Source organism: Sapajus apella, unplaced genomic scaffold (genome assembly GCF_009761245.1).
Source record: "Sapajus apella isolate SASKATOON/1434 unplaced genomic scaffold, GSC_monkey_1.0 scaffold8, whole genome shotgun sequence".
NCBI lineage: Eukaryota > Metazoa > Chordata > Mammalia > Primates > Cebidae > Sapajus > Sapajus apella.
In genome coordinates, this window is record NW_022436948.1 from 2,429,050 (window position 1) to 2,453,466 (window position 24,417).

At 54.7% G+C, this 24,417-nt stretch overlaps 2 protein-coding genes across 6 annotated transcripts in view; both read right to left on the reverse strand.

Moving 5' to 3' along the window:
• Positions 1 to 16,626, reverse strand: part of PWP2 (PWP2 small subunit processome component) — a 613,222-nt gene extending 596,596 nt beyond the window's left edge. For all 3 annotated transcript variants that reach the window (XM_032276559.1, XM_032276558.1, XM_032276560.1), the window contains exons 1-16: positions 16,491 to 16,626; positions 14,855 to 14,967; positions 11,094 to 11,188; positions 10,669 to 10,768; positions 10,184 to 10,327; positions 9,605 to 9,740; positions 9,087 to 9,313; positions 7,213 to 7,356; positions 6,806 to 6,876; positions 6,180 to 6,316; positions 5,721 to 5,869; positions 5,438 to 5,585; positions 5,111 to 5,261; positions 3,731 to 3,911; positions 1,440 to 1,587; positions 106 to 214 (exon numbers count right to left, since the gene is read on the reverse strand). In XM_032276559.1, coding sequence (XP_032132450.1) covers positions 106 to 214; positions 1,440 to 1,587; positions 3,731 to 3,911; positions 5,111 to 5,261; positions 5,438 to 5,585; positions 5,721 to 5,869; positions 6,180 to 6,316; positions 6,806 to 6,876; positions 7,213 to 7,356; positions 9,087 to 9,313; positions 9,605 to 9,740; positions 10,184 to 10,327; positions 10,669 to 10,768; positions 11,094 to 11,188; positions 14,855 to 14,967; positions 16,491 to 16,508 — 2,071 coding nt within the window. In that variant the 5' untranslated portion in view covers positions 16,509 to 16,626. The remainder of the gene's footprint in view (positions 1 to 105; positions 215 to 1,439; positions 1,588 to 3,730; positions 3,912 to 5,110; positions 5,262 to 5,437; positions 5,586 to 5,720; positions 5,870 to 6,179; positions 6,317 to 6,805; positions 6,877 to 7,212; positions 7,357 to 9,086; positions 9,314 to 9,604; positions 9,741 to 10,183; positions 10,328 to 10,668; positions 10,769 to 11,093; positions 11,189 to 14,854; positions 14,968 to 16,490) is intronic.
• A 721-nt stretch (positions 16,627 to 17,347) lies between these two features.
• TRAPPC10 (trafficking protein particle complex 10) overlaps positions 17,348 to 24,417 on the reverse strand; it is a 92,038-nt gene continuing 84,968 nt past the window's right edge. For all 3 annotated transcript variants that reach the window (XM_032276737.1, XM_032276738.1, XM_032276739.1), the window contains 2 exons: positions 20,958 to 21,152; positions 17,348 to 20,639 (listed from right to left, as the gene is read on the reverse strand). In XM_032276737.1, the coding sequence (XP_032132628.1) occupies positions 20,401 to 20,639; positions 20,958 to 21,152 (434 nt within the window). In that variant the 3' untranslated portion in view covers positions 17,348 to 20,400. The remainder of the gene's footprint in view (positions 20,640 to 20,957; positions 21,153 to 24,417) is intronic.

A 24,417-nucleotide genomic window follows, 5' to 3' on the forward strand; every position in this document is an offset into this window, starting at 1 on the left:
GACTGTTACTTCTCACACACAGAAGCCCTAACAAGGGGCACGAGCACACCGCAGTCACCCAGGAAGGGTGAGTGGTGGGCAGATGTGGGAGGAACCTCTGCTCACCTTTCTTGACGCCTGGCAGTGGTATCGCCACTCCATCCTCCTGCCCAGCATCTTGATCAATTAGTGCCAGGTTGCCAAACTCTGTCATTTTTCTTCGGTTCAAAAATTCCTAGAACAGTGAAAGCAGTGGCTACCCTTGCTTCTGACAGCCCCACGGCCTGGCCCTCTCCCGCTCTTGCTGTTTGACCCCAACACCAGACCAGCCTCAGCCCTGTCTAGAACCCGGACAGGGACAGAGCCCTGCAAAGCTGGCTGCAGAAGAGGGTGGACGGAGGCTGAGTGGGGCGGGGTGGAGGCTGCAGAGGGGTGGACGGAGGCTGAGTGGGGCAGGGGTGGAGGCTGCAGAGGGGGTGGACGAAGGTCTGCATGCTGGCATTGCTGCCACCACCACAAGGCCTGGGACTCACAGGGAGAATGGCCATCTGCTCCCTCAGGAAAATGGCAAGGACATTTTCCCCCAGAAACACCGAGGGGGTGGTGGGCTCCTGCCCCGATAGGGCATAGGCAGGTGAACCCAGCAGCCACGCCCCTGCTTAGAGGCTTCCAGGACTCACTCACCCTCATCCCGAGGTCTTGCGGGAGCCAGTGTGTGAGTGGGACCTGAGGCGAGGGCTGTGCTGAGGGGGGAGGGCAGGTACCAGCGAGGACAGTGAGGGCAGGGCCCTCCACCAGGGACCCTGGGCAGGAAGCCCTCAGGCAGGCCTCCTGATTCACGCCTTCCGTGTCTCCCAAGTCAGCGTGTCGGATGCCCACCCTGTGGCCCCAGCCTCCTAGCAGCCTGCTCCGGCAGGGTCATCCACACTGGGGTTGGGAACTGGCTGCACAGCGGGAGGTGAGCGGTGGGGGTGACTGGCCAAGCTTCTGCTGTACTTACAGCCGCTTCCCACTGCTCACGTCACCACGTGAGTTCCACCTTCTGACAGAGCAGCAGCGGCACTAGATTCTCACAGGAGCCAAACCCTACTGTGAACCACACATGCGAGGGCCTGGGGGGCGCCCTCCCTCTGAGAATCTAAGGCCAGTGACCTTGATCTGAGGTAAAACTGCTTCACCCCAAAACCAACCCCCCAGCCCTGTCTGTGGAAAAACTGCCTTCCATGAAACTGGCGCGAGGTGCCAAAAAGGCTAGAGGCCCCGTCTCCACACACGGCTGGGGGAGGCGCCCGGCTCCACGCTGGGCTCTGCCAGGGCAGGTGAGGGCCGCGCACTTAGACACAGGACAGGTGCCACGACTATGCCCAGGGCCCCGTGGAGACAGGAGTGCCCAATGCAGGAGCCTGACACACTCAACTGGACGGGAGGCCACACCCGCTGGCCCTGCCCGGCAGGCTCACCTCCATGGCGTCCAGGGACAGGTTACAAGAGATCTCGAACCTCTTCATGAGAATCTGCTCGCGGACGTGGTAGATGCACACAAACTTGGACACGCCTCCCGCCAGGATGCTCTGGCCGTCTGCGGAGTAGCACAGGGTGCTGAAGGCTCTGGGTGGAGAGGAGACGTGGACTTAGGGCGGCCGCCGCGGAAGCCTTGGCATGCGGCTCCTGAAAGCTAACTACGGGCAGGCATGGTGGCTCCCATCTGTTATCTCAGCACTTCGGGAGGCTGAGGTGCGGGGACTGCTGGAGGCCAGGAGTTCAAGACCAGCTTGGGCAATATAACAAGAACCTGTTTCTACAAAAAATTAAAAAATGAGCTGGGTGTGGTGGCACGCACCTGTAGTCCCAGCTACTCAGGAGGCTGATGTGGGAGGATCACCTGAGCCCAGGAGTTGGACGCTCCTGTAGCCTGGGTGACAAAACAAGACCGTGTCTCAAAAATAAAAAAATAAAAACTAACCTTAGGAGATAGAGAAAGCCCTACACCAACCCTCTAGGAAGCAAACACTACCCGAAGCAACTTCCGCCACGGCTCACTGCCTCAACTTACATGAGACTTGAAACCCACCATGTCCAATGGCGCTGTCACCTGGTTCCACGCTAAGCCAGCACCATCCTTAGATGCTCTGGCTTCCGGAGAGGCAATGTCTTTTTCACAAAAGGACCAAATGGTGAAAAAAATGGCATTCTCTGCTGATGTCAGCACAAAACTGCGGCCAGTCGGCCTTTACCCTCAGCAGCTGCCTCTCGGTCACGGCTGCTCAGTCCTGCAGAAGCCAGAAACCAGCCCTCACCACCCCACTCAACAGATGACTCGGGTGGGCAAGGTCCCTCAGCTATGACAGCAGAGAACATGGAACAACAGAAAACATGAGCCAACTGGATGTCATCAGAACTAAGAGTTCTGCACGCCAAGAGCACCACTAGAGCGGTGGAAAGACAGTTCACAATGCAGAACAAGTATCTGCACATCAGATGTCACCGAAACCCCTAAAATCAACAAACAGAAAACCGAACAACCCAATTAAAAAATGGCAAGAGACCTGAACAGACATTTCTCCAAACACGACTTACAAACATCCAAGCAGCAGATGAAAAACGCTCAGTGTCGTTACGGAAACCACCATGAGAACTACAAGATACGAACTCACATCCACCAGAATAGCTCCAATTAAAACAAAGACAAAGCAAGGAGTGCTGGCGAGGAGATGGAGAAGCCGGAAGCCAACTGCATTCCTCATGGGAATGGCAACTGTGCAGCTCCTTCAAGCTGGAACAGAACCACCAGGACCCGGCAGTTACACACCCAGGGTGAACCCACGAGGACAGCACAAATGTGTCCACACCACTTCCTTCTGAAGGAAGACCCTCTACTCAACAGGCTCCTGAGCTCCTGGGACCAATCAGGTCCAGGCCACAAGGCCACACCCACCCGGGCACACCCCACAGATGCTTTCCCTGCTCCTAGGCCTGACCGCCACCCAGGCGTCCCTCATGGCCCAGCCAGGATCCCACACAGGCTATCTGGTCAGCGCCGTGCTGGCCCCCGACTGTTGAGACAAGGGGACACTGTCTTCACCATCCACATGGCACTCTCTAGCCAGGTGAGGTGACTGGGGACCTGCGTTTTTACACGTAGGAGGGTGCCAGGGCTGTTTTCTGGTGTTTCTCCTTGAGACGGTCTTGCTCTAGCACCCCGGCTGCAGTGCCATGCCACAATGCCATCCTCACTACAGCCTTGCCATCCTGAGTTCAAGCAGTCCTCCTGCCTAGCCCAGGCGAGCCAGGCCCGCAGGCATGCACCACAGCTGGCTCAATTTTGTCTTTTTTGTAGAGATGGGGTTTCGCCAGCTAGCGCAGGCTGGTCTCCAACTCCTGGGCTCACACAGCCTACCTGCCTCAGCCTCCCCAAGTGCCAGGTCTCCAGTGTGAACTCGGGCACCAGTGCTTTCCCCTCTGCACCCCAGGACGATGTCATAGCTCAGGATCAAGGTTTGGAAGTGGATGCAGGCTCTCAGCTGAACAAGTTTAGGTGCAGCAAATGCAGGCGACCTCCTGTGCTGGGGGCTGTGCGAGCCCAGGAGTTAAGGAGGACATGGTCTCTCCCAGGGGGCTCAGGACCCCCTGCCTCCACCCACAGGGACTCGGTGGTCTCAGGAAAGGACAAGGCCACAGATGGAGAAGCTGCAGGAGCCTGGCTGGCCACTGGCTGCGGTGTGGAATCAGGAGGCCCGGCGCCGACACTCACTTCCCCTTGGCTGAGTGCTTGGCTGTAATCTTGTCCAGCTCCTTCCTGCCCGTCTTCAGGTCGTGCCTGCCCTCGATGGAGCCCGTCTGCACTGCATTCTCGGGGTCCCAGAAGGTGATCTGTGAGTTCAGCGTGGCCACAGCCAGCTCCGCACCATCGGGGCGAAAAGTCACAGCCAAGGCTGAACAGAAGAGATGAAGAGTAAGGCCCAGTGAAGACCCAGTCTCCCATGGGCAGCCCACCCACCACCCTGGCAGGCGCGACCTGGCTGAAGACCCAGTCTCCCACGGGCGGCCCACCCACCGCCCTGGCTGGAGACCAGGCGCGTCCTGGCACCCCCAAGAGACCAGCGCCTGTTGGGTCTGGTACACAAGAATCTCCTCCCAGGAGAAGCTCCAACCCAGGTGGCTGAGGGAACAATTCAGCACCAGTGAAAAGCACCAGGCAGTCCAGCTGGGGCTGCAGGACCCACGAAGGCCCGATGAATGGGGCACCCTGGAAGGTGAGGCTGATAGGTGAGTGATGGCCAAGTCTACTGAGGGTGGCTGGACAGATGAGAACACAGAGCCTCTGCAAAGAAGCCACATGTGACAGGAAAAGACTGCCCAGTGCCAGGCGGGAGTGCGTGAGGCAGCGGGAAGCAGGGAGAACCAGCCTCCTGGGGTGGCAGATTCTGCCCACGCCCGAACATGGACGGGCTGGGTCTTTGTGAGCCAGGTGGTCTTTTAATGCCGCCACTGTGGTGTGACAGCCGCAGCCCATGTGAACACAGGAGGTCATGGCTGTCTCCAGTACAGCCTGGTCAGAAAGGCAGGCAGCAGCCTGAGACCACGGTCTAGAGATCCCCCACGGCCCCTCATCCTTCTCCTGGTCTACAGATCCCTAGGCTGGCCTCATCCAGCTTCTGAGCCCCCCACGGCCCCTCATCCTTCTCCTGGTCTACAGATCCCGGGTGACCACATCCAGCATCTGGGCCCACCATGGCCCCCTCATCCTTCTCCCAGTGACACAACTCTGGCAGAGCTCCAGTTACACACTGAAGGACAATATTTAAACTCAAAGCAACTCAGAAAATTAGGAAGCAGCTGCGGCAGCAGCCCTCTGCCATTGGGAAACTGTTCTCTCCTGCCTGGCACACTCGCCAATGGAGCACGGACCCCACTAGGACTCATGGAAGCCACGCTGGCCCGGCCCACCTATCTGCTGTCTCCTAGGTATTGCCAAACTCCAGGCCTGCCACACTAGCACGTCTGGGTTAAGAGCGACCCACCCTTTCCACCAGAAGGTTTGCACCAAACCCACAACTAGGAACAGGGTGGTGGGTGTGACAGTGGCTGCTGGTCCTCAGGCCGCCGCTCTGGCCCACTGCCTCGTGCTCACCGTCAGAGGTCAGGGCCAGTGTCTCCTTGGTCCTCCAGCTGTCAAACATGTCCCACAGCCGCACCGTCTTGTCCCAGGAGGCACTGGCCAGGATGGACTTCACTGGGTTAAAACACAGACCACTGATGGGCCCCTCGTGTCCAGACAAAACCTACCACGGAACAAGGGGGCATGAAGAGTGGAGGTGAGGGCCACGGCGGCTCTCTGGGCAGGGCTGGGCCAGAGGCATGGGCCCTGGGAGTGTAACCTCAGCTCCCTGCATTCCTCTCCCAGGAGACAGGAGGGCCCTGTTCCCTGGGCCGCAGCCCAGCCCCTCGGGCCACTTACATCAAGGAGCCTGCCTGTCTGCATGGACCACACAAAGATCTCAAACGAGTCTTGCGCCCCCGCGGAGACGATCTCCCCACTCGCATCCACCGCCACACAGGAGAACTGGGTGGGGCGTGGGGAGGTGAAGGTGCGGAAGTTTCGGTACCTGCAGAGAAGAGCCAAGGTCAGCATCACACGCCAGTGTCCCTGCACCTGAGCAGGTACGCTGTAGCCTCTCCCTCCACCTTCACCTCTGCGCTGGGGGAGCCTGTCCCGAGCCAACCCTGAGCAGGGACCTCACCTGTGAAGGTCAAAGGCTCGCACGGTCCCGTCCATGGATGAGGTCACCACGACATAGCCGGTGGCAGTAAAGGTCACACCAGTCACCCCGCTGGAGTGCTCCGTGAAAGTGACGAAGCAGAAGCCACTGAGGGTGTTCCACACTTTGACCTGCGGCAGGACGGGAGGGGCAGGGCAGACCCCAAGCCTGTGTGCCACGGCTTCGGCGGAGATCCCTGTTCCCGTACCGCCCCAGCTAAGATGCTTGCCCCTGTACCCGCCCGTCCCTCAGACCCCCGCCTGTGACTGATACGCCATCCCTGAGACCCCTACACGTGATGCTGCATCCCGAGAGCCTCGCCCCTGTGCCCACGGCTGCCTCCAGTACAGCCTCACTAGAAAGGCAGGCAGGAGTCTGAGGCCACAGTCTACAGATCCCGGGGCCAGCACAGAGGCCAACAGGACTGGGACAGGAGCCTACCTTGCCGTCATCCCCGCCGGTCACGATGTACTGTCCGTCAGGCGAGTAGGCCAGGGCCACCATGCTGTTGAAGTGGCCCTGCTGCTTGAGCACGTAGGACTCGCTCTGCCACTCCCACACCAGCAGCTGGCCCAGACCTGTGCACATGGGGGAGCTGCTGTACCAGCCCAGGCCCACCTTCCCACGCCCCACAGGCCCACGAAAGCTGCCAGGAACGGGGCGAAACACACAGACCCCCAAGCACAGGCCAGGACCACTGCCCAATGCCGCAGTTCCCCCAGCCAGTGATGGACCCCGCCTATGTGACCCTGTGGCCGCTCATCACAACTAAGATGGGGCTGTGACCCTCCCACCCCTGAGCAAGGGGGCTTAAGACAGACAGATGTCTGAGGAGGGCCAGGGCAGGGAGGGCACACCTGGCCAGCAGCCGGAGAAGAGAGCACCCCTGAAAAGCAGCTGGAGGGGAGGCACCCCCGAAAGGCGGCTGGAGGAGGGGAGGGCACCCCCTGACAATGGGCTGAAGGAGGGGAGGCACCCCCAGTGGGTGGCTGTCGAGCAGGCCTGTAGCTGGGCAACAGCAGTCCCTGACAGGGAGTCCATCTCTACCATCTGGGCCAGGGACAAACCTGAACAGCCAAAGGCGATCCAGTCCCCAGAGCTGTTGATGGCCACTGAGGCGATGCTTTGATCTGAGATGCTGCAGAGAATGGGCCTGTGAGCGGGAGGCCGGCCTGCCCTGGCTGCGGCCCCAGTGTGTGCTCAGTGTGGCCCCGACACCCCACTCCCTTCACCAGACTCCCAATTCACTTCAGTTCAAGCATCAGAAGGCCTCACGCCTGTCGTCCCACCACATCAGGAGGCAGAGACAGGACTGCCTGAAGCCAGGAGTTCAAGACCAGCCTGGGAACCACAGCAAGACCCCATCTCTACAAAATTCTAAAAGCTGGCCAGGTGTCATGCTGCACACCTGTAATCCCAGCTACTCAGGAGGCTGAAGTGGAAGGATCACACCCCACTGCGAGCAAACGTCTACCTCAGCGAGTGGATGAGGTTGAATTCCGGCAGCTCATGAAGATGGAAGATTCCAGAAGCAAAGCCAGTGACCAAGAGATGAGACTTCTTGTGAAATGCAGCAGCTGTTAGATTGTTAAAATCTCCTTCTTTATTGAAGAAATACCTGAATCGGCAAGGGAGGAGAACTGTGAGGAGGGGCACAGAGACAGGCTGCCATCCCGCCTCGCTCAGGGCTCCAGCGCAGGTCACAACGCCAGGCCAGAGGTGCCAGACCTGCCCTTTCCCTCTTATCCCAGGCCCTGAAGCTGCCCTCCTCCATCCTGAGCTCGGGACCCAAGTGAACCTCACACGAGGTCTCCACTGCCGCCAGGTGGCCCCACAGCAGAGCTAGCGACGCATCCAGAGGGAGCGGTGCCCACGGGAGACAAAGGAGGTGCGGGGGGCACAGCACGGCCGCCGGGCACCCCTGGTCCCACCACCTCCTGCTGCTTCCTCCTCTAAGGAACCCTCAGTCCCCATCAACAGACGAAGGTGACCTGCCAGCTCCCTGAGTCACAGTGCAGCACAGCCCTCATCCTTCCCTCCTCTTTCTGGCCCCCATCCCTCCTGAACAAGCGGGCAGGACCGCTGGCTGCCAGGGCAGGAGGCCCTCCCTTCACACCCTTAACAGCCATGGTCCCGCCCAGCACGCACAGTCTTCCTGGAGCCGCCTGGAACCTGCTTTCCCATCGTCCCTTCCTCCTCTTCTAGTCGCCGCTCAAGTCCTGACTCCAGCACAACAGCAAGTCCCCACGGGCACTGACCCACTGGGTCCGTTCTGCCCCCACCCCGGCTCCGCTGCTCTTGGCAGAGCACCCTCCTTGCACCGGAGCCCAGCCGGCCCCTCACTCCTCACACCCAGACTCTTGTGACCACCGCTCCCACCCCCCCCCCCACCGGACCCCAACACACTCCAAACGCAACCCGCTCCGGCCACCGGCTCCCTCCACAGGCAGGGCCTCACGTGGGCCCCTCCCCTGCCCGGGGCCCCCAACTGCCACCCACTTCCGCACGCAGCCACCCCATCACCGCACCTCTCCCCAGAGGAGAGGAGGCCTCGCTAGGGCGGGCGGTATGTCTCAGCGCCCAGTTCAGAGCCCTACACAGCAGGTACCAAGTCACTGCAGCGTGGAGGGGTCCAGGCTGGGACACCCAGCTGACAGAGACACCATGGCTGTGGGAAACTGCCTCCATGTGATCCTGACCGGCCTCCCCATAGCCCAGACTTGGGGCAGCATCTCTGCCAGGGCTCCAGGCCAGCAAAGGCCGTCCCACGGGGCCAGGCTCAGTCTTGTCTCGTCAGGAGGACTGAGTTCAAACGCGGGGCTGCACCACCCAGCTCAGCGCCCGAAAAAGCACCAAGAACTACCCACCGGCGGCCCCCAGAGCAGGACTTAGGCCACCCGCTGCGCCCACTCGCACACCAGCGTCTCCCTCCAGCCTTGCCAAATTCCTCCTTCTCAGTCTCCCCGCACGAGGCCGAGGGACTATCCCCCACACCAAACTCCACAGAAGCTGGCGGGGCCACAGAGACCCCAATCCCCTCAGGGCCCAAGGTGCTGCCGTCCCATCACACAGTGCCCTCACACCTCCCTGCCCCCCATGCATCCCCGCCCACCGCTCTCCATCTAGCCCTGGGCACACAGGCAGCTCAGACAGCTGAGGCAGGGACCCTGTTTAGGGGCAGAGTCAACACCCAAGCACTCAAGGGTACTCAAACCGGGGCCCCCAGATGCCGACCTGCTCTCTGTACCTCTTGCTCCCTGGCCGGGGACCCCACACCCAGGTTTCTCTGAGCACAAGAGATGCCCACAGGAGTGCCCCCAGCACCCCACCTCGCCCTCGGAGACCTACTTGGCCAGCCGCGAGTACTTCACTTTTCCTGTCTTTTCCTCTTCGGCCGGAGCGGCTTTTCCCCGGATGGTGGTCTCTCTGTCCCCGTCCTGGTCCTCCTCCTCCCCCTTCTCCTCCTGCTGCAGCAGGTCTGCCTTCCAGCCCGCAGGCGGCTTCAGTCGCAGGCCCTCAGGGAGCGTGTCACACTGCCACACGCACAGCACTCCGTCCTGGCTGAGTGAGTACAGCTACGAGGGAAAGCGCAGGGTCACCCCGGCCCCAGCCATGCCGGCCTGCCTGCAACAACCTGGCACCTCCCTCCAGCTCAGATCCAGAGACCAGCACTACCGAAGGCCCCTCTGAACTCTGAGAACAATTCTCAATGGGCCGCAACAGCTGCTGTTGGTCCCCAGATGCCCCCGGGCCACATGGGAACAGCCAGGAGGAAGCGCAGGAAGAGGCTACCTGCAGCCTGGGGCCTCCCTGAATGAGCCGCTTTTGGCCACCTTCAGGCTAGGGAACTTAGCACAGGGACGTACGTCCAGGCTGCTGGATTCAAAGAAGCAGGCCACGATGGCATCCTTATGCCCCCCCAGTGCGTAGTAGATGAGGTTGTCCCAGCGCTCCGCTCCGAACACCCAGGTGGACATGTCTTTGCTCCCCACCACAAAGCACCTGGAAAAGAGGGAGACGGCACCTCCTCAGGGCTGGGCAGGACAAGGCAGCCAGGTGCACTCTCCAGAGAGCCACATGGAGACCGCCACGGCCCCACGTGGTCTCAGAGTGAGCTGAGAAGCCTCCAGGCACAGTGGGGGGTGCCCTGACACAGGCCCCGCCTGCCTGTCTTCCTCACGCCTCCCAGACACCGCCGCAGCGTACTGTTTCCAGGACAAACAGGTGAAAGGCCAGCGGAGGCTCAGGGGCAGGACGCCCGGCCACAGCACGTGTTTCAGGGCCACGAAGACCCAACCACAGCCACCCAGCTAGTCCCGATGGTATGCGTGGTGCCCAGCCCCAAAGAAGGCCAAGGCACCACTGCAGAAGGAAGCTGCCCGAGGGAGGGACCCATCCCCGGTGCCACTCTCAGGCCCTGCTCCCTGCTCCCTCCGAGGCTGCACCTGGAGTCATCCGTCCAGTCGATGCAGGTGGTCTCATCATAAGGCCCAAAATAGGTTTTGTCCAGAACGAAGGCGTTGAACTCCCGCTTCTTCCCGGGGGCATGATACATCTGGGCAATGTTGCCCTTTGTGACAACAAACTTCCTGCGGAAGGAATGTGGACACGGCTGATCCTCACGACCAGCGGCCCCAAGGCCATGGTGGAGTCTCAGTCTGCACCCACCTGGGCCTTCCGGAGTCCCGCCTCCTGCAGGATGGAGGCCAAGAAACACAGGAATCGGAAGTCAGGGAAGAAAGAGATCCAGAGGGAGGGCAGCTGGGCCCCGCCAAGCCTTCTGCTCCAGAAAAGGGGGGCACTGATGCCAGAGATTGGGCCATGTGCCCAACGTGACAATCCGGGGGCCCAGGGAAAAAAGCTGGGCAGTGGGCCTTGCCATTGGCACTCGTGGCAGATCCCCTCCCACCCCACCAGCTGCCCGCCTTACCTGCCATCGGGGGAGAAGGACACGCTGTGCACAGATCCCTTGAAGTGGAAGTGGTGCAGCACAGACCTGCAGACCAGGCTGACCAGCAGTGCATTGCCCCCTGCAGGAGGCCAGACATGAGACCGTGCAGCCGCCCCGGGGCCACCCCAGATGGACAGCACAGAAAAACGCAGGAAGGCCTTTCTCGCGTCCACTGTGAGGCGTCACCTAAGAGTGCCTGAGCCATAAGGCCCTGTCCTGCCACAGGTGATGACACAGACACATCCTGCGGCAGGGACACAGCCTCACCCATGACACCCGCACCCCCAATCCCCACTAAGGCCCCGACCTGGAAGTAACTGGGGGGTGGATCATCTCGGCCCCACACAGCCCTGAGTCCCTCCTCACTGGTCCCCTCTGTCCTTGCCCACACCAAGGACCAGTACCTTCGTCCACGATGATAGCAAGGCGCCCATCCGGGGACAGCCCCACGCATTTGACGTTGTACCGAGTGGCCAGGGGCAGCGTGTCAGATTTGTTGCTGATGAAGATAAAAATCACAGTGTGCAGCTGGTCCTCAAGCCACATGAGAGAGACAGGCCAGGCCTAGCCCAGAAGCAGCGGCCCACCCTCCCCACACAGCGCCTCCAATCTCACCGGACCCCCTCGCGCCAGAGTCCACCTATGGACACCCTCACTCCCGAGAAAGAAATGACGTTGTCCCTGGAGGAACTTCGGTGAAACGCATTAAAAGTCTTAAAAATGGGCTTTGAAAACATCAATTCTACTTCCAGGATGGTAGGATGAGAGGAATCCACCTCAGAATACCAGATGCACGCTCAACATCCAACAGAGACTAATCACCACGACAGTGCGCCCACGTAACACTGTTGTTAGGAAAATGGTCAACAGGCAGGTCCAGGAGTCCCTCGGAGATGCTACAGATAGCGCGAGACTGCAGTGGACTGAGGCACTCACGTTCTGGCTTCCCCGTGCATAGCTGAGTCATGTTTACGCCATATTGTAAACAGCATGGTGTAGTCTATTAGTGTGCCCTGCGGTCCATTCGTGCGTGCTGAGCTCTGTTCGTGTGCGCTGCGGTCTATTAGTGTGCGCTCCACTCTGCTCGTGTGCATTGTATTCTATTAGTCTGCACTAACATTCGGTCTAAAGCAACAATGTGCATCCCTTAATTTAAAAACGCTTTACTTCGAAAAACTGCTAATGCTCATCTGAGCCTTCAGTGGCTCTTCCTTTCTGCTGGTAGATGGCCTGCCTCGATGTGAATGGCTGTTGACCAGTCATAGCAGTGGCTACTGAAAATGCGGTGGCTGTTGCAAATTCCTAACACAAGACAGCAATGAAGCCTGGCGTATCGATGGACTCTTACTTTCACAAGATGCCTCTGTGGCATGTGATGCTGTTTGATAGCATTTTACCCAAAACAGACCTTCTTTCAAACTTGGAGTCAATACTCACAAATGCTCCCAGCGCTTTATTGACTAAGTTGATGTCATATTCTAAATCCTTTGTTGTTGTCTCAGTGGTCTTCACAGCATCCTCAGGAGTACATTCCATCTTAAGAAACCATTTGCTTTGCTCACCCGTAAGAAGCAGCTCCTCATCCACTCAAGACTGGTCATGACATTGCAGCAATTCAGTCCCATCTTCAGGCTCTGCTCCCACTTCTAATCCTCTTGCTATTTTTACCACGTCTGCAGTAACTTCTTCCACCAAAGTCTCAAACCCCTCAAAGTCATCCACGAAGCTTGGACTCAACTTCTTTCCAATTCCTGTTAATGTCGACACTTTGACCTTCTTGAACAAATCACGAAATGGCATCTAGAATGGTGACTCCTTTCCAGAAGGCTTTTTACTGGCTTTTCCCAGATCCATTACAGGAATCACTACCTGTGGCAGCTAGAGCCTTACAAAATATATTTCTTAAATGAGTCGACTTGAAAGTTAAAATTACTCCTGCAGGCTGAAGAAGAGATGTGGCATTAGCAGGTATGAAGATGCATCTCCACCAGAGCTCACGGGTGACCAGGTGCATGTCCATCAGCAGGAATATTTTGAAAGGAATGTTTTTTTCTAAGCAATGGGTTCAAGAATGGGCTGGAAATACTCCGTAAACCATGCTCTAAACAGATGCTGTCATCCAGCCTTTGCTGTTCCACTTTCAGAGCACAGGCAGAGGAGCTGGAGCATAGTTCTGAAGGGCACTGGGATTTCAGCACAATGAATGAGCACTAGCTTCCAGTTAATGTCCCCAGCTGCATCAGCTCCTCATAAGAGAGTCGGCCTGTCGCCTGAAGCCAGGCACTGACTTCTCTCTAGCTCTGTGAGCCCTAGATGGCATCTTTTTCTTCTTTTTAAACTTTATGTATTTTTAGACAGAGTCTTGCTCTGTTGCCCAGGCTGGAGTGCAGTGGCAAGATCTCAGCTCACTGCAACCTCTGCTTCCCGGGTTCTGGCAGTTCTCCCACCTCAGCCTCCTGAATAGCTGGGATTACAGGAATGTGCTACCACACCTGGCTAATTTCTGTACCTTTGGTAAAGACAAGGTTTTGCCAGATTGGCCAGGCTGGTTTCAAGCTCCTGGCCTCAACTAATCTGCCTACCTCAGCTTCCCAAAGTGCTGGGATTTCACACATGAGCCACTGCACCTTGCCATCTTTTTCCAATAGAAGGCTGTTTGTCTCCATTGCAATTTTGTTGTTTAGGTAGTCAGCTTCATCAACGGTCTCAGCTAGATCTTCTGGAAACCCGCTGCAGCTTCTCCATCAGCACCTGCTGCTTCTCCTTGCACTTTCAGGTTGTGGAGATGGCTTCTTTCCTTCAGCTTCACGAGGCAACCTCTGCCAGCTTCCAACTTTCCTCCTGCAGCTTCCTCACCTCTCTCAGCCCTCACAGAACTGAGGAGCGTAGCGCCTAGCTGTGTGTTAGGCTCTGACCTGCTTACGGGAGCGTTGTGGCTGGTTTGATCTTCTATCCAGATCACTTGAACTTTTATCCATAGTTGCAATAAAGCTGTTTTGCTTTCTTGTAATTAGTGTGTTCACTGGAGTAGCACCTTTAATTTCCTTTAAAAGCTGCTCTGCATTCACAACTTGCCTGTGTGGTGGCAGAGACCTGGCTTTCAGCCGATTTCAGCTTTTGATACACCTTCCTCACTAAGCTTAATCACTTCTAGCTCTGATTTCAAATGAGAGTGCTGACCCTTCCTTTCACCTGGACATGTAGTGGCCACTGTAGGGTATTAACTGGCCTCACTTCAATGTTGTTTCTCTCAGGGGACAGGGAGACCCAAGTTGAGGGACGACTGGCTGGTGGGGCAGTCACATCACACACAGTGCCTCTCCATTAAGCTTGCTGTGTCACATGGGTACAGATCATGGCACCCCAGAACAATTACAATAGTAACAGCAAAGACGATCACAGAGCACCCTCACAGGTATAAGAAACTTTGAAATATTGCAAAGATCACTAAAATGTGACACAGAGACATGAAATGAGCCCCGCTGCTGGGAAACAGCACCAGCCAACTTGCCCATGCAGGGTTTCCACAAACGTTCGCTTCGTAGCACAGCAGCTGCACAGAGCCGTGAGGAAAGTGCAACAGCACGCAGGGAGAAACGGCTAAGCCCCAGCGACCAAAGCTCATCTCCGGCTGCAGAGCCGTGAGGCAAAGTGTAACAGCATGCAGGGAGAAACGGCTAAGCCCCAGCGACCAAAGCTCATCTCCGGCTGCAGAGCTGGAAGCTTTGGGCCTGCCTGTCTGACGGGCGAGGCCCAGTGGCAGCAGGGCTACCGAGCGGGGGTCCAACGTGCCTTCAACTCCCCCAGCAGCCCTGGCCTCTTGGCCCTTAGGGGCCTTCCCTGATGGGGACAGGGCTAATCCCGAGCTACACCTTTCCCCCACCCCAGCCTCCACAGGGCAAAGGCAGGTCCTTTCCCAGGTAACAGAGCCAGTGACACACGGCTTTACAGGCCTAGCCGAGGCACTAGAACTGGGTCTTGGCTGCGAATTTCCACAAGTGATCTGCTGACCCTAAGAGGTCCTGTAGCCCTGTCCCGGGCTGCCTTAATTAACAGGTGTACCATTAAAGGAAGCCACAGAAGACACTATCAGCTTTCATATGCTACATAAAAAAACGTGATAATATTACCACTATTATTAAAACCACTTTCATCACATACTTACTTTTTAAGGTCAAATATAGTGACTCTATTGCCCACGGGACTGATAACTGAATTTCCATCGCAGGTAAAATTTAGGTTCCCACGCCGGTAAACCGTACCCAGCAAATTTGAAAACTAAAAAGAAAATAAAGTTGTTTTAACACCAAGAAAACAGTCTCGACTCCCAGAAAAACTCTAAGTGAGGCATCTGGGCAGAGAGAGGCACAGGGAACCCCACTTCGGGGGCCATTCACATTTCCTAGGTGAAAGAGTAAGAAGTGAGGTGAGCCTGATTCTCAGGAGACCAGAGAAGCTGGGGTGGGGGCAAGCTGCCACAGAGATGGGTAAGATGCCCCTGTGAGCCCTGAGGAAGCCCCCCAAGACAAGAGGTGCTTGCTAGGTGAAGAGGGGCACGGAGCCCACGTTTCACCGAGAGAAAAGCTGCACTCATGGAACAGCACCCCAAAGGTGCCTAGAGCTCAGGGCATCATCCAGAAGCACTGCAAGCTGGCACCCTCCTTTCATCTTTACTAATTCTCAAGCACAAGCGTTCCTGAGGTTGCCGTGCGCGCAGACACACACACCTTTCGCTCTATCCTTAGCAGGAGGCGGATGAGAAATGTGGGAGGAAGGGCTACTTTGGGGGGGGGTCACCTGAGCTGGAACCTCAATGAGAAGACACCAGCCAGGCCCCGAAGCTGTTGGTGGGCAGCGCCCTGAGGACCTCAGGGAGGAGCTTGGTCAGCATAAGGACTTTAAGCGGCCAGGCAAGCTCCAAGGCACATTTTTTGCCACCCCGCAACAAGAACACGGAGTGGATGAAGTCCTGGCCCGTGAGGACGTGGATATGGTTTCTGGTTTGGTGCTGGGCACACAGCGGTGCCTCCACCAGCACAGGGGGCAGAGCAGCAGCACTCGGAGGGGGGGCCAGCACCATGCTCAGTTTCCGACAGGACAAGTGTATTCACGGTGCGTCCAAGAGGAGGCAGCTTGCGCAACCCTGGAGGCCCCACAGTCAGGGCCACTGCGGGAAGCACGGGCCCCCCATACCCAGCCAGCTGCAGCAAAGGCTGCAGAGACCCCCGGGCCGGCTCCGCGGTTCCCTCCGCCTCACCCGCCTCCTGCACTTCACATCTGGGACAAGTCCCCCCACCCCTGGCTCTCAGAAGTGCCGGCCTCCGCCTCAGGAATTCCCCCCGCCTCTGGAAACCGAGCTCACACCTGGGTTCCCTGCCCCTCCGCCCACCTGGACGCTCCCTCGTAAGGGAGCGGACCCGAGCCCCGGGTCCCCCCTCCTCTCACCCCTCCTGCCCGCGCCCACTCCCGGTCCCACCGCCTCATCCCTCCCGAGGGTGCTGTGCCCTCCCTGACAGCGCCGACCCCAGATTTTGGGCTGGGCCATACTCATGTTAAAAATCCGCCCGCGACCCCGGCAAGCGTCCCTGTTCCCTCCGAGGAGCCGTCGGCGCCTGCGTCCCAGCTCTCCCAGGAGACCCGCCATAGCCCTGCGTCCCCAGGGCCTTGGGCGCGCAGCCTGCCGGCGAACCCCACGAGGCCAGGTGCCGCGAAAGACGACCCCGCGCTCCCAGCGCCCGCTCAGGCACCGTCCGCCGGAAGAGCAGCGCCGATTCCACAGCCCGCCCGCCGCCCGCGCTCACCCGATAAGCGAACTTCATCCTGGCCGCCTCAAGAGTGCAGTCGCTCCAGCCCGCGTCGGCCGGCACAAGCACTTCCGGGTCCGCGCGGCACCGCCCACAGCGCGCACTTCCGGGGCGGGACCCGCCCCACCGCCCGCCGCGCCCCCGAGGCCGGAGGAGCAGCCTCGCCCTCGCCCCGCCCCCGAGGCGGAGTTTGCGCGCCAGCGGCCCGCTCCTCCCGGGCGGAGTCTTCTCCGGGTAAACCTTCGGAGCCACCCGGCAGGGTGCCCCCAACTATCGCGCGCTCCCGCCCAGAGCACTCTCCGAGCCGAGGGCAAGCTTGGCACACCCAGGAAAGCAGCGTCCACAGCCCCCGAGATACTTGCACTTGTAAACGTCTTTGTCCTTGTGAGCTATTGGGTAAGGAATTATGAATAAAGTCCCGAACGCTGGCCGGCGCGGTGGCTTACGCCAGTAATCCCAGCACTTTGGGAGGCCGAGGCGGGTGGATCACCTGCGGTCAGGAGTTCCACACCTGCCTGGCCAACCTAGTGAAACCCCATCTCTACTAAAAATACAAAAATTAGGTGCATGCCTGTAGTCCCAGCTACTCGGAGGCTAAGGCAGGAGAATGACTTGAACCTGGAAGGCAGAGGCTGCAGTGAGCTGAAATCGCACCACTGCACTCCAGCATAGGTGACGGAGCCAGACTCTGTCTCAAAAAAATAAAGTCCTGAATGCTTCCTTCCCAAAAGGCAAATAATCTATGCCCGAGAGTCAGGAGCAAGGACTAGGGAGAGAAAACAAGAAAATCTTCATATTACACACTGTTGTCACACCATGTCGCAGCAAAAGATCCAGGGCAAAACAGTTTCTTCTTAAAATGTATATTTTCAGAATTACAGTGCTTACATTTTAAACAGTCTTAATACAATGGTTTTAATCTAACAATATATTACATAATATGAAAAATGACTTTTCATAGTAAACCATGAAAATGTAATTAATACCTGCAGTGTCAAAGTCACCAACTTGTCACCTTTTCCAGTCACAGAATCCCAACACATTGGATTAATGATGGCTGTGGGTCTTACAGCCTGATGTATAGGATGAATAAATGTAGAGAAAGGAGCATTTTCATGAAAAATAAAATTTAAAAACCAGGTAGGATTTATTTTAAAGAACAAAGTTGAAAGGGAAATATTTAGATCAGCCCAGTCTGCCCTTTTATAAAAAGTAGTACAGCTTTTCCTTTTACATACAAACCCGGAGTGTTTGATTTCATCTTATTTTAAGCACTAAAGAAAAACTGAATAGAAGCCTGTGTGCATTTTCTCTGCTAATTCCAGATGCGATATCTGGCCTCCCCACTAAAAGTAATATCGAATCTGACCCTCCTAGGCTGTGCTGACAGCAGAACTGTTGTAGGTAAAGTCATTTTCAGATTAAATACAATTTACACATTAGAATCAGAAGAGTTATAATTTTTCCAGTCATAGGATATCCCATGAAATTCACAAAAATTATAACTTACTTTATTTTCCATTTGACAGTATTTACATGTTCCACAGGTATTTGTAAAACGGCTTCAAATTCTTTGCTTTTTGAAACACACACATTGTATATCTGGCTTCACAATTATTTAACATCTCTTAAACCTTTATCAACAAAACCAGCCTGTCTCAAACACAGACCTTACTTTACATAAAACACAATAAAAATCCAGTTACAGTTACTCTTTTAGTACTTTTATGATGAGCATTAAGAAAAAAATGACAGTTTTGGGTGACATTTTTCTTTTGGCTTAAAGAGGCAAGAGCACTCGTAACACAGTTTGCAAAAGATCTTTTGGGTAATTAAGGGGAAAGAACTGTGATATATTTTATTTCATTCTGTTTTCAGGCAAGAAGACAGCGCCATAAACATTTTGAATTTCCCCTTCACTTTCTTCTTCTAAATATATAGGTAATTGGATAATTTCAACCTGGGAGTAGAACCAGTTACAAGAAAATCAAAGAGTAATAAATGAAACATTTAAGCTCACCCCCTCTTCCGGAAAGTAAGAGAGAAAGCTACATTGAACACTGGGGAAGGCTCCCAGGCTGACCACGTGAATTACCTGGATAGGATAGAATCAAATCTCAGATCTCTTTATTCACAGGACTTGGTAGAAATGCAGGGCAATTGTCAATTTTTATGATAAGAAACCTTATTTTAGAAACCCTAAACTATCGTTAGATTCTGAAGTTCTAATTTGCTAACTAGTTTGACCAAGTTTGTTAGTTTTAAACTGCACATGAGGAAGATAAATTTCTGGAAAGTTTAATAAAATACACAATTATTTATCTTCTTTACACGTCTCCAATTTCTACAAATGAAAAAGACGTGGGAGGAAAAAAAAATCATACCACATTTATTTACTGAACGAGCTAAGAAGACACAGAGAATACTGGAAATGATGCTGTGTCACGGTTCCCCGGCCTGTGTCTCCTTCCTCCCACGCCCCACCCCTCCCGCGAGCGAGCACAGTGCTGGGCAGGAACCCGGTGCCCCTCTCCACCACTCGCACATCCACGGGGATTCACACAAGGATTCACACGAGGGCCACCTGCTGCTGGACCCCACTCCATCTGCTTGCACTAATCCTGTCAAGTTCAATTCCAAGCACATTTGCCCAGTAAATTAAGAGTACTCTATTTCATATGTACAAAAATACATCGCTTTGGAGAGCTGGAAAAGGTTTAATACATACAACACTTATTTACAAGCTGTGACTTTCACACCTGTAAAAACAAACACACTTATTTTTGTCCTTGATTTTTGGTGCAACTTATAAACATTACATCAGTTAGTCTGTACTTTTAAAAATAATAAATCAACCATATGTACAATTAAATTTACAACCAAAAGCAAATAATCCATTGGAACAGTGTGACTGCAACTCAGTAGACCAGCAGAGGACATTCCAGGACTTGAGTCCTTCCCCACAACCGGACTAAAAATACACTGAGGACCTCTCTCATCCTCACGATGGAACATCTTAATTTCTAAGACTTAAGAAGACTTAAGACTGCAGAAGAAAAATAATGATTATACAGCTACAATTACATGTAAAGACTTTAAAGGGGACAGAAAAACAATATGTTAACCCCCACATATATATAATAATTAAATTAAATACATATTTAATTCCCAGTGCATGTGATATTCCATCAACATCATGGGGGACCACAGGGTTCCAAAAACATTTATCCCTAATAAGCCTCACCAGTGAGGCCCTCCTCACAGCTGGGTCTCAGCTCTCCTCAGTACCTTCATGTGGCTCCAGCTGTTGGGCCTCCCGGTCCCCCAGCTCCGGCACCCCAAGGCACAGAAGGGGTTATGATCCATCCCTCCCCCCGCCCACCTCCCCTAGAAGGGGGTTACTGTAGAAAAGCACGACAGGATCTGTGGTAAACAGTTGTTTTACCCCTTAGGAGACACAAATCCACCCCGCTCAGGAAACTGGGCAGCTGTGTGACCAGAAAGGCACACACGTGTCACTAGACTGCGAGGCCTGCTGAGTGTCTGCCTGAAAGACAAGTGGCCTTCCCTGAAGAGCCAGCAGGTAGAGGCTGCTCTGTGGAGATGGTGTGGGTGGAAGCTTTCACGAGCAGTGTGAGGTAGGGGGAGGGAGGCCGGGACTCTGAGCTAGTGGCGCGGGACACCAGCCAGGGGACCGGGTGAGAAAAGCAGGAAATCTGAGATCACGGGCAGCATGAAAACAACAACAGAACTCAGCTGGCCAGCTGCACGCTGACGCTCTCTGATATCCCCACAGCCAGGCAGTACCACGGAAGGTCTTATTGGAGCCAGAATGGAGAAGAGTCCAGTCACAGTCTCATAAAGTGCATTCCCAGCTGGGCCGTGGTGTGTGTTCACCCCACCGCTGTCATGTTACACTGACTTCCAGGACGTGGTCGTCTTGGCTGGGGATGACCAGGACTTGTGTGCCTGAGCTGGAGTTGAAGACCTGGCCGGCTGGCAGCGCCTGCAGCCGAGGCATGGGCAGGCCTTTGTGCTCACCACTGCAGACCGACTGCATGCTGCCCCTGCTCTTGAGGCTGCTGCTGTCCGGCGGCTCGTCCCCATGCTTGTCTACTGACAGGCTGTCATTTTCTATCCAGCTGTCTGCAAAACACACAGGGAGTCAGACCCAAGCGCGCCGACACTCACCCGGGTACTGGCGAAGCCACACGGAGCCAGGCTGAACGTGCAGGCTGCCACCCGAGGCTGCCCCTTTCCAGAGCACTCTGCACACAGAGGCTCAGCCTTCAGAGCAGGTGCCTGAGACTTCTAACGGCAAACGAGGCTTCTGGTACTAGTTTCTACTGGCACTGAAAACATGCCACTAGTTCTCAAACCTGCTTTATCACAAGTTTATCACCTCTCGCATAGTGATCACCTGCTCAAACACCGAACGTATACTTTTTCTTAAAAAGCCCTTACCAGCGTCCAGTTGGGAGGAGTGCGCAGAATGATGGGGGAGGTACTTGAACAGCTTGACGTCAGGCAGGGGGAGATACCCCGCGAAAAGAGGCATCACTTCCATGTGGACCCTGTGAGTGGCCTGAGCAGCCACTGGCATGGAGATGACACCGCAGCTTTTCCCACACACTGCCCAGTTGCTACTGTTGTCAACAACTGAAACGAGAGGAAGCGTTGTGTCACCTGGGACAGGCCTTCAGTACTTAGGCGAGAGTCATGGCCATGGTGACCCAATCCTCTCACCTGACGCTGTCTGATAAAACACCGGGACACCGAGCTCATGCCTTGCAGCTGTGCCTGAAGATAAAGCCATGCACTTTAAGAACGACAACACCGATTTCATTAAATCCAACATTCAGTTAGTTCTAGGTTAGAATCAATGATGCTGGACGTGTACAGAAAACTGCTTTTTCCTGTGAGGTTAATAAATGAATAAACAAATAATGATTTAATTTTGATTTGACATCTCCCTGACATTTGTGTGTAATGTTTCATCCTTTGGCAGTTAAATGAGTTCCATCTGGTAAGTGGCAGTCTCCAAGCCTACTAGGTCTGAAGCCAACTCTGCCACTCAGAAGAGCCTCCAAGGCCTCTAGGCTTGATGGCCTGTGTACAGTGGTGAGAACACCACCGGCCTCACAGAACTGCTTTTATAGGATGGAAAGAGAGTACGTAAGAGGGAACTATGAAAAGTTCATACAAAACTGGAATTCAGAGATGAAATTAGAAAATAAAAGCTTTATTTCTCAACATAAGCTCAATTAAGCTCAAGACATGTTTGTAAGCAAAGATGCCCGGCATTTAGTCCATCCTTAAAGAACTGGGAGTCCTGAGAATTTAGCCATGTCAATGCGGTCTTTCTCTACGTTATTAGCAGAAGAAAAGTGGATGTCTTTCAAAGACTTTTTAAGACCAGGAAACAAAAAGAAGTCAGAAGGAGCCACACCAGGTCCACAGGTGGAGGCCTCATGATTTCCCATCAGGCCCTCACAGAGCCACCCTTGTGTGGGGAGAGGAGCGGGCCAGAGCTTTGCTGTGGTGGAGGACGACTCTGGTGAAGCTTCCCCAGGGGCTTTGCTACCGAAACTCTTGCTGTCTTCCTCAGAACACTCTCCATAAGCAGAGGCAGTTGTTTTCGGCCCTCCAGAAAGTCAACAAGCAAATGCCTGCGTGCTGTGGCCTCTGCTCTTGACCAGTCTGCTTGTGCTTTGGTGGGGCTGCCCACCCTGTGTCTGCTTTGTCTTGAGGATGGTGCTGGGAAGGCCACATTGCATCTCCTGTTACAGTTCTTTCAGTAAATGCTTCAGGATCTTGATCCCATGTGTTTGAAGTTTCCATGGAAGCTCTGGTCTGCAGCAGACGAGCGTGCTAGGGTTTTGGCATCCACCAAGGGGAACCTTTGCTCACCTTTCAGTCATCACTGAGTAGCTGAGCCGTCTGTGGTGTTGGCTGTCGTTTTTGCTGTTCATCATCAGTTCTCTCTGATTAGGGCATGAGCAAGGGGAATGTGTTTTCCTTGAAAATGGATGTGGTTGGTCCACTGGCTGTGGCCTTCATCTTCAGCATCATCTCTCGACCCTTCTTAAAACAAGATATCCATTTGCAAACTACTAATTATTTGGGGCTCTGTCCAAAGAAATTCATAAACTTTTCATAAAGCATCAATGATTTCACTATTCTTCCACCCAAGCTTCACCATAAATTTGATGTTGGTTCTTTTTCTTTTTTTTTCTTTTTTGAGGCAGAGTCTCACTCTGTTGCCCAGGCTGGAGCACAGTGGTATGATCTCGGCTCACTGCAACCTCCGCCTCCTGGGTTCTAGTAATTCTCCTGCCTCAGCCTCCCAAGTAGCTATAGGTGCCCACCACCATGCCTGGCTATTTTAAAAACTGAGATCTTATCAGTTAGCCTGCTTTGTCTTCAGGATAGTACTGGAAAGGTTCACCATGCCCGGCTAATTTTAAAACTGATGTCTTCTTCTTCTTAGTGCCTCGAACTAGATTCTGCTTAGTGAGTAAGAGCTTATTTTGGTGTAAAAAGTGTTGAAATCCAGGGCCGGGCGCGGTGGCTCAAGCCTGTAATCCCAGCACTTTGGGAGGCCGAGGCGGGTAGATCACGAGGTCAAGAGATCGAGACCATCCTGGTCAACATGGTGAAACCCCGTCTCTACCAAAAATACAAAAAATTAGCTGGGCATGGTGGCGCGTGCCTGTAATCCCAGCGACTCAGGAGGCTGAGGCAGGAGAATTGCCTGAACCCGGGAGGCGGAGGTTGCGGTGAGCCGAGATCGCGCCATTGCACTCCAGCCTGGGTAACATGAGTGAAACTCCGTCTCAAAAAAAAAAAAAAAAAAAAAAAAAACAAGTGTTGAAATCCATGCACAGTTTTTTCATAATGTATCTTCCATGGTTTTTTTGAAGACCCCCTGTATGTAAAGCACTTAGTACCATTCCTGGGACACGGCAGTGTCTTAATATATGGCAGGTGTTATTAGTAACATTAATGATTAAAACACAACCTTCATTTAATTCAATGCAATTCAAACACCTAAGTGATCATTCACTGGGACCAGTCCTGGAGATATGCAAGACGGGGATCCTGACCGTCCAGTAATAGTCAACCTGGCAGAGGTCACAGCTTCCCATCATGAGGATACTGAGCAATGACCCAGGGAGTGACCAAAAGGCCAGGAGCAGCAGAGAAGGGCTCAGGGAGGTAGCCATCCTGTGGGTGGGGATGGGGGACCTCTGAGGACAGGGGCTACTGCAGGACACGCAGAGGCCCAGCAGTGTCAGGAGGAAGGCAATGGAGTGACGGTTCTCAGAGTGGCTCTCAGGGCACCCGCAAGCTCAAAGCTTTCACACTGCTGCACAGCCCTGCTGGGGCAACCACAGTGGCACGAAATGAGGAGCCAGACTGTGCAGTCATGACACGTTCTTCACTCCCAGGAACTCACAGCAAAAACACAACAAAAATGCCATGCTTCATAACACAATGAAAATTGCTAATTTTATTCAATTCAGCTCCTGAGCACACTTTTTTCCAATTGACAAATGTTTATAGACTCATAAGAAGTCGCAAAAATAGTAGAGAGGTCACACACCTTCATCACCAGCTTCACCCAACTGTGCTATCTCACATAACACAGGAAGCTGACACTGGTACCACACAGTGAACCAGGCCACCGAGCTCACTGGATTTTAGCACAGAGTGAACCAGGCCACGGACCTCACTGGATTTCAGCGCAGAGTGAACCAGGCCACGAAGCTCACTGGATTTTGGCGCAGCGTGAACCAGGCCGCGAAGCTCACTGGATTTCGGCGCCCAGTGAACCAGGCCGCGGAGCTCACTGGATTTCGGCGCCGAGTGAACCAGGCCGCCGAGCTCACTGGATTCCAGCAGCTTTTACAGGCACCCTTTG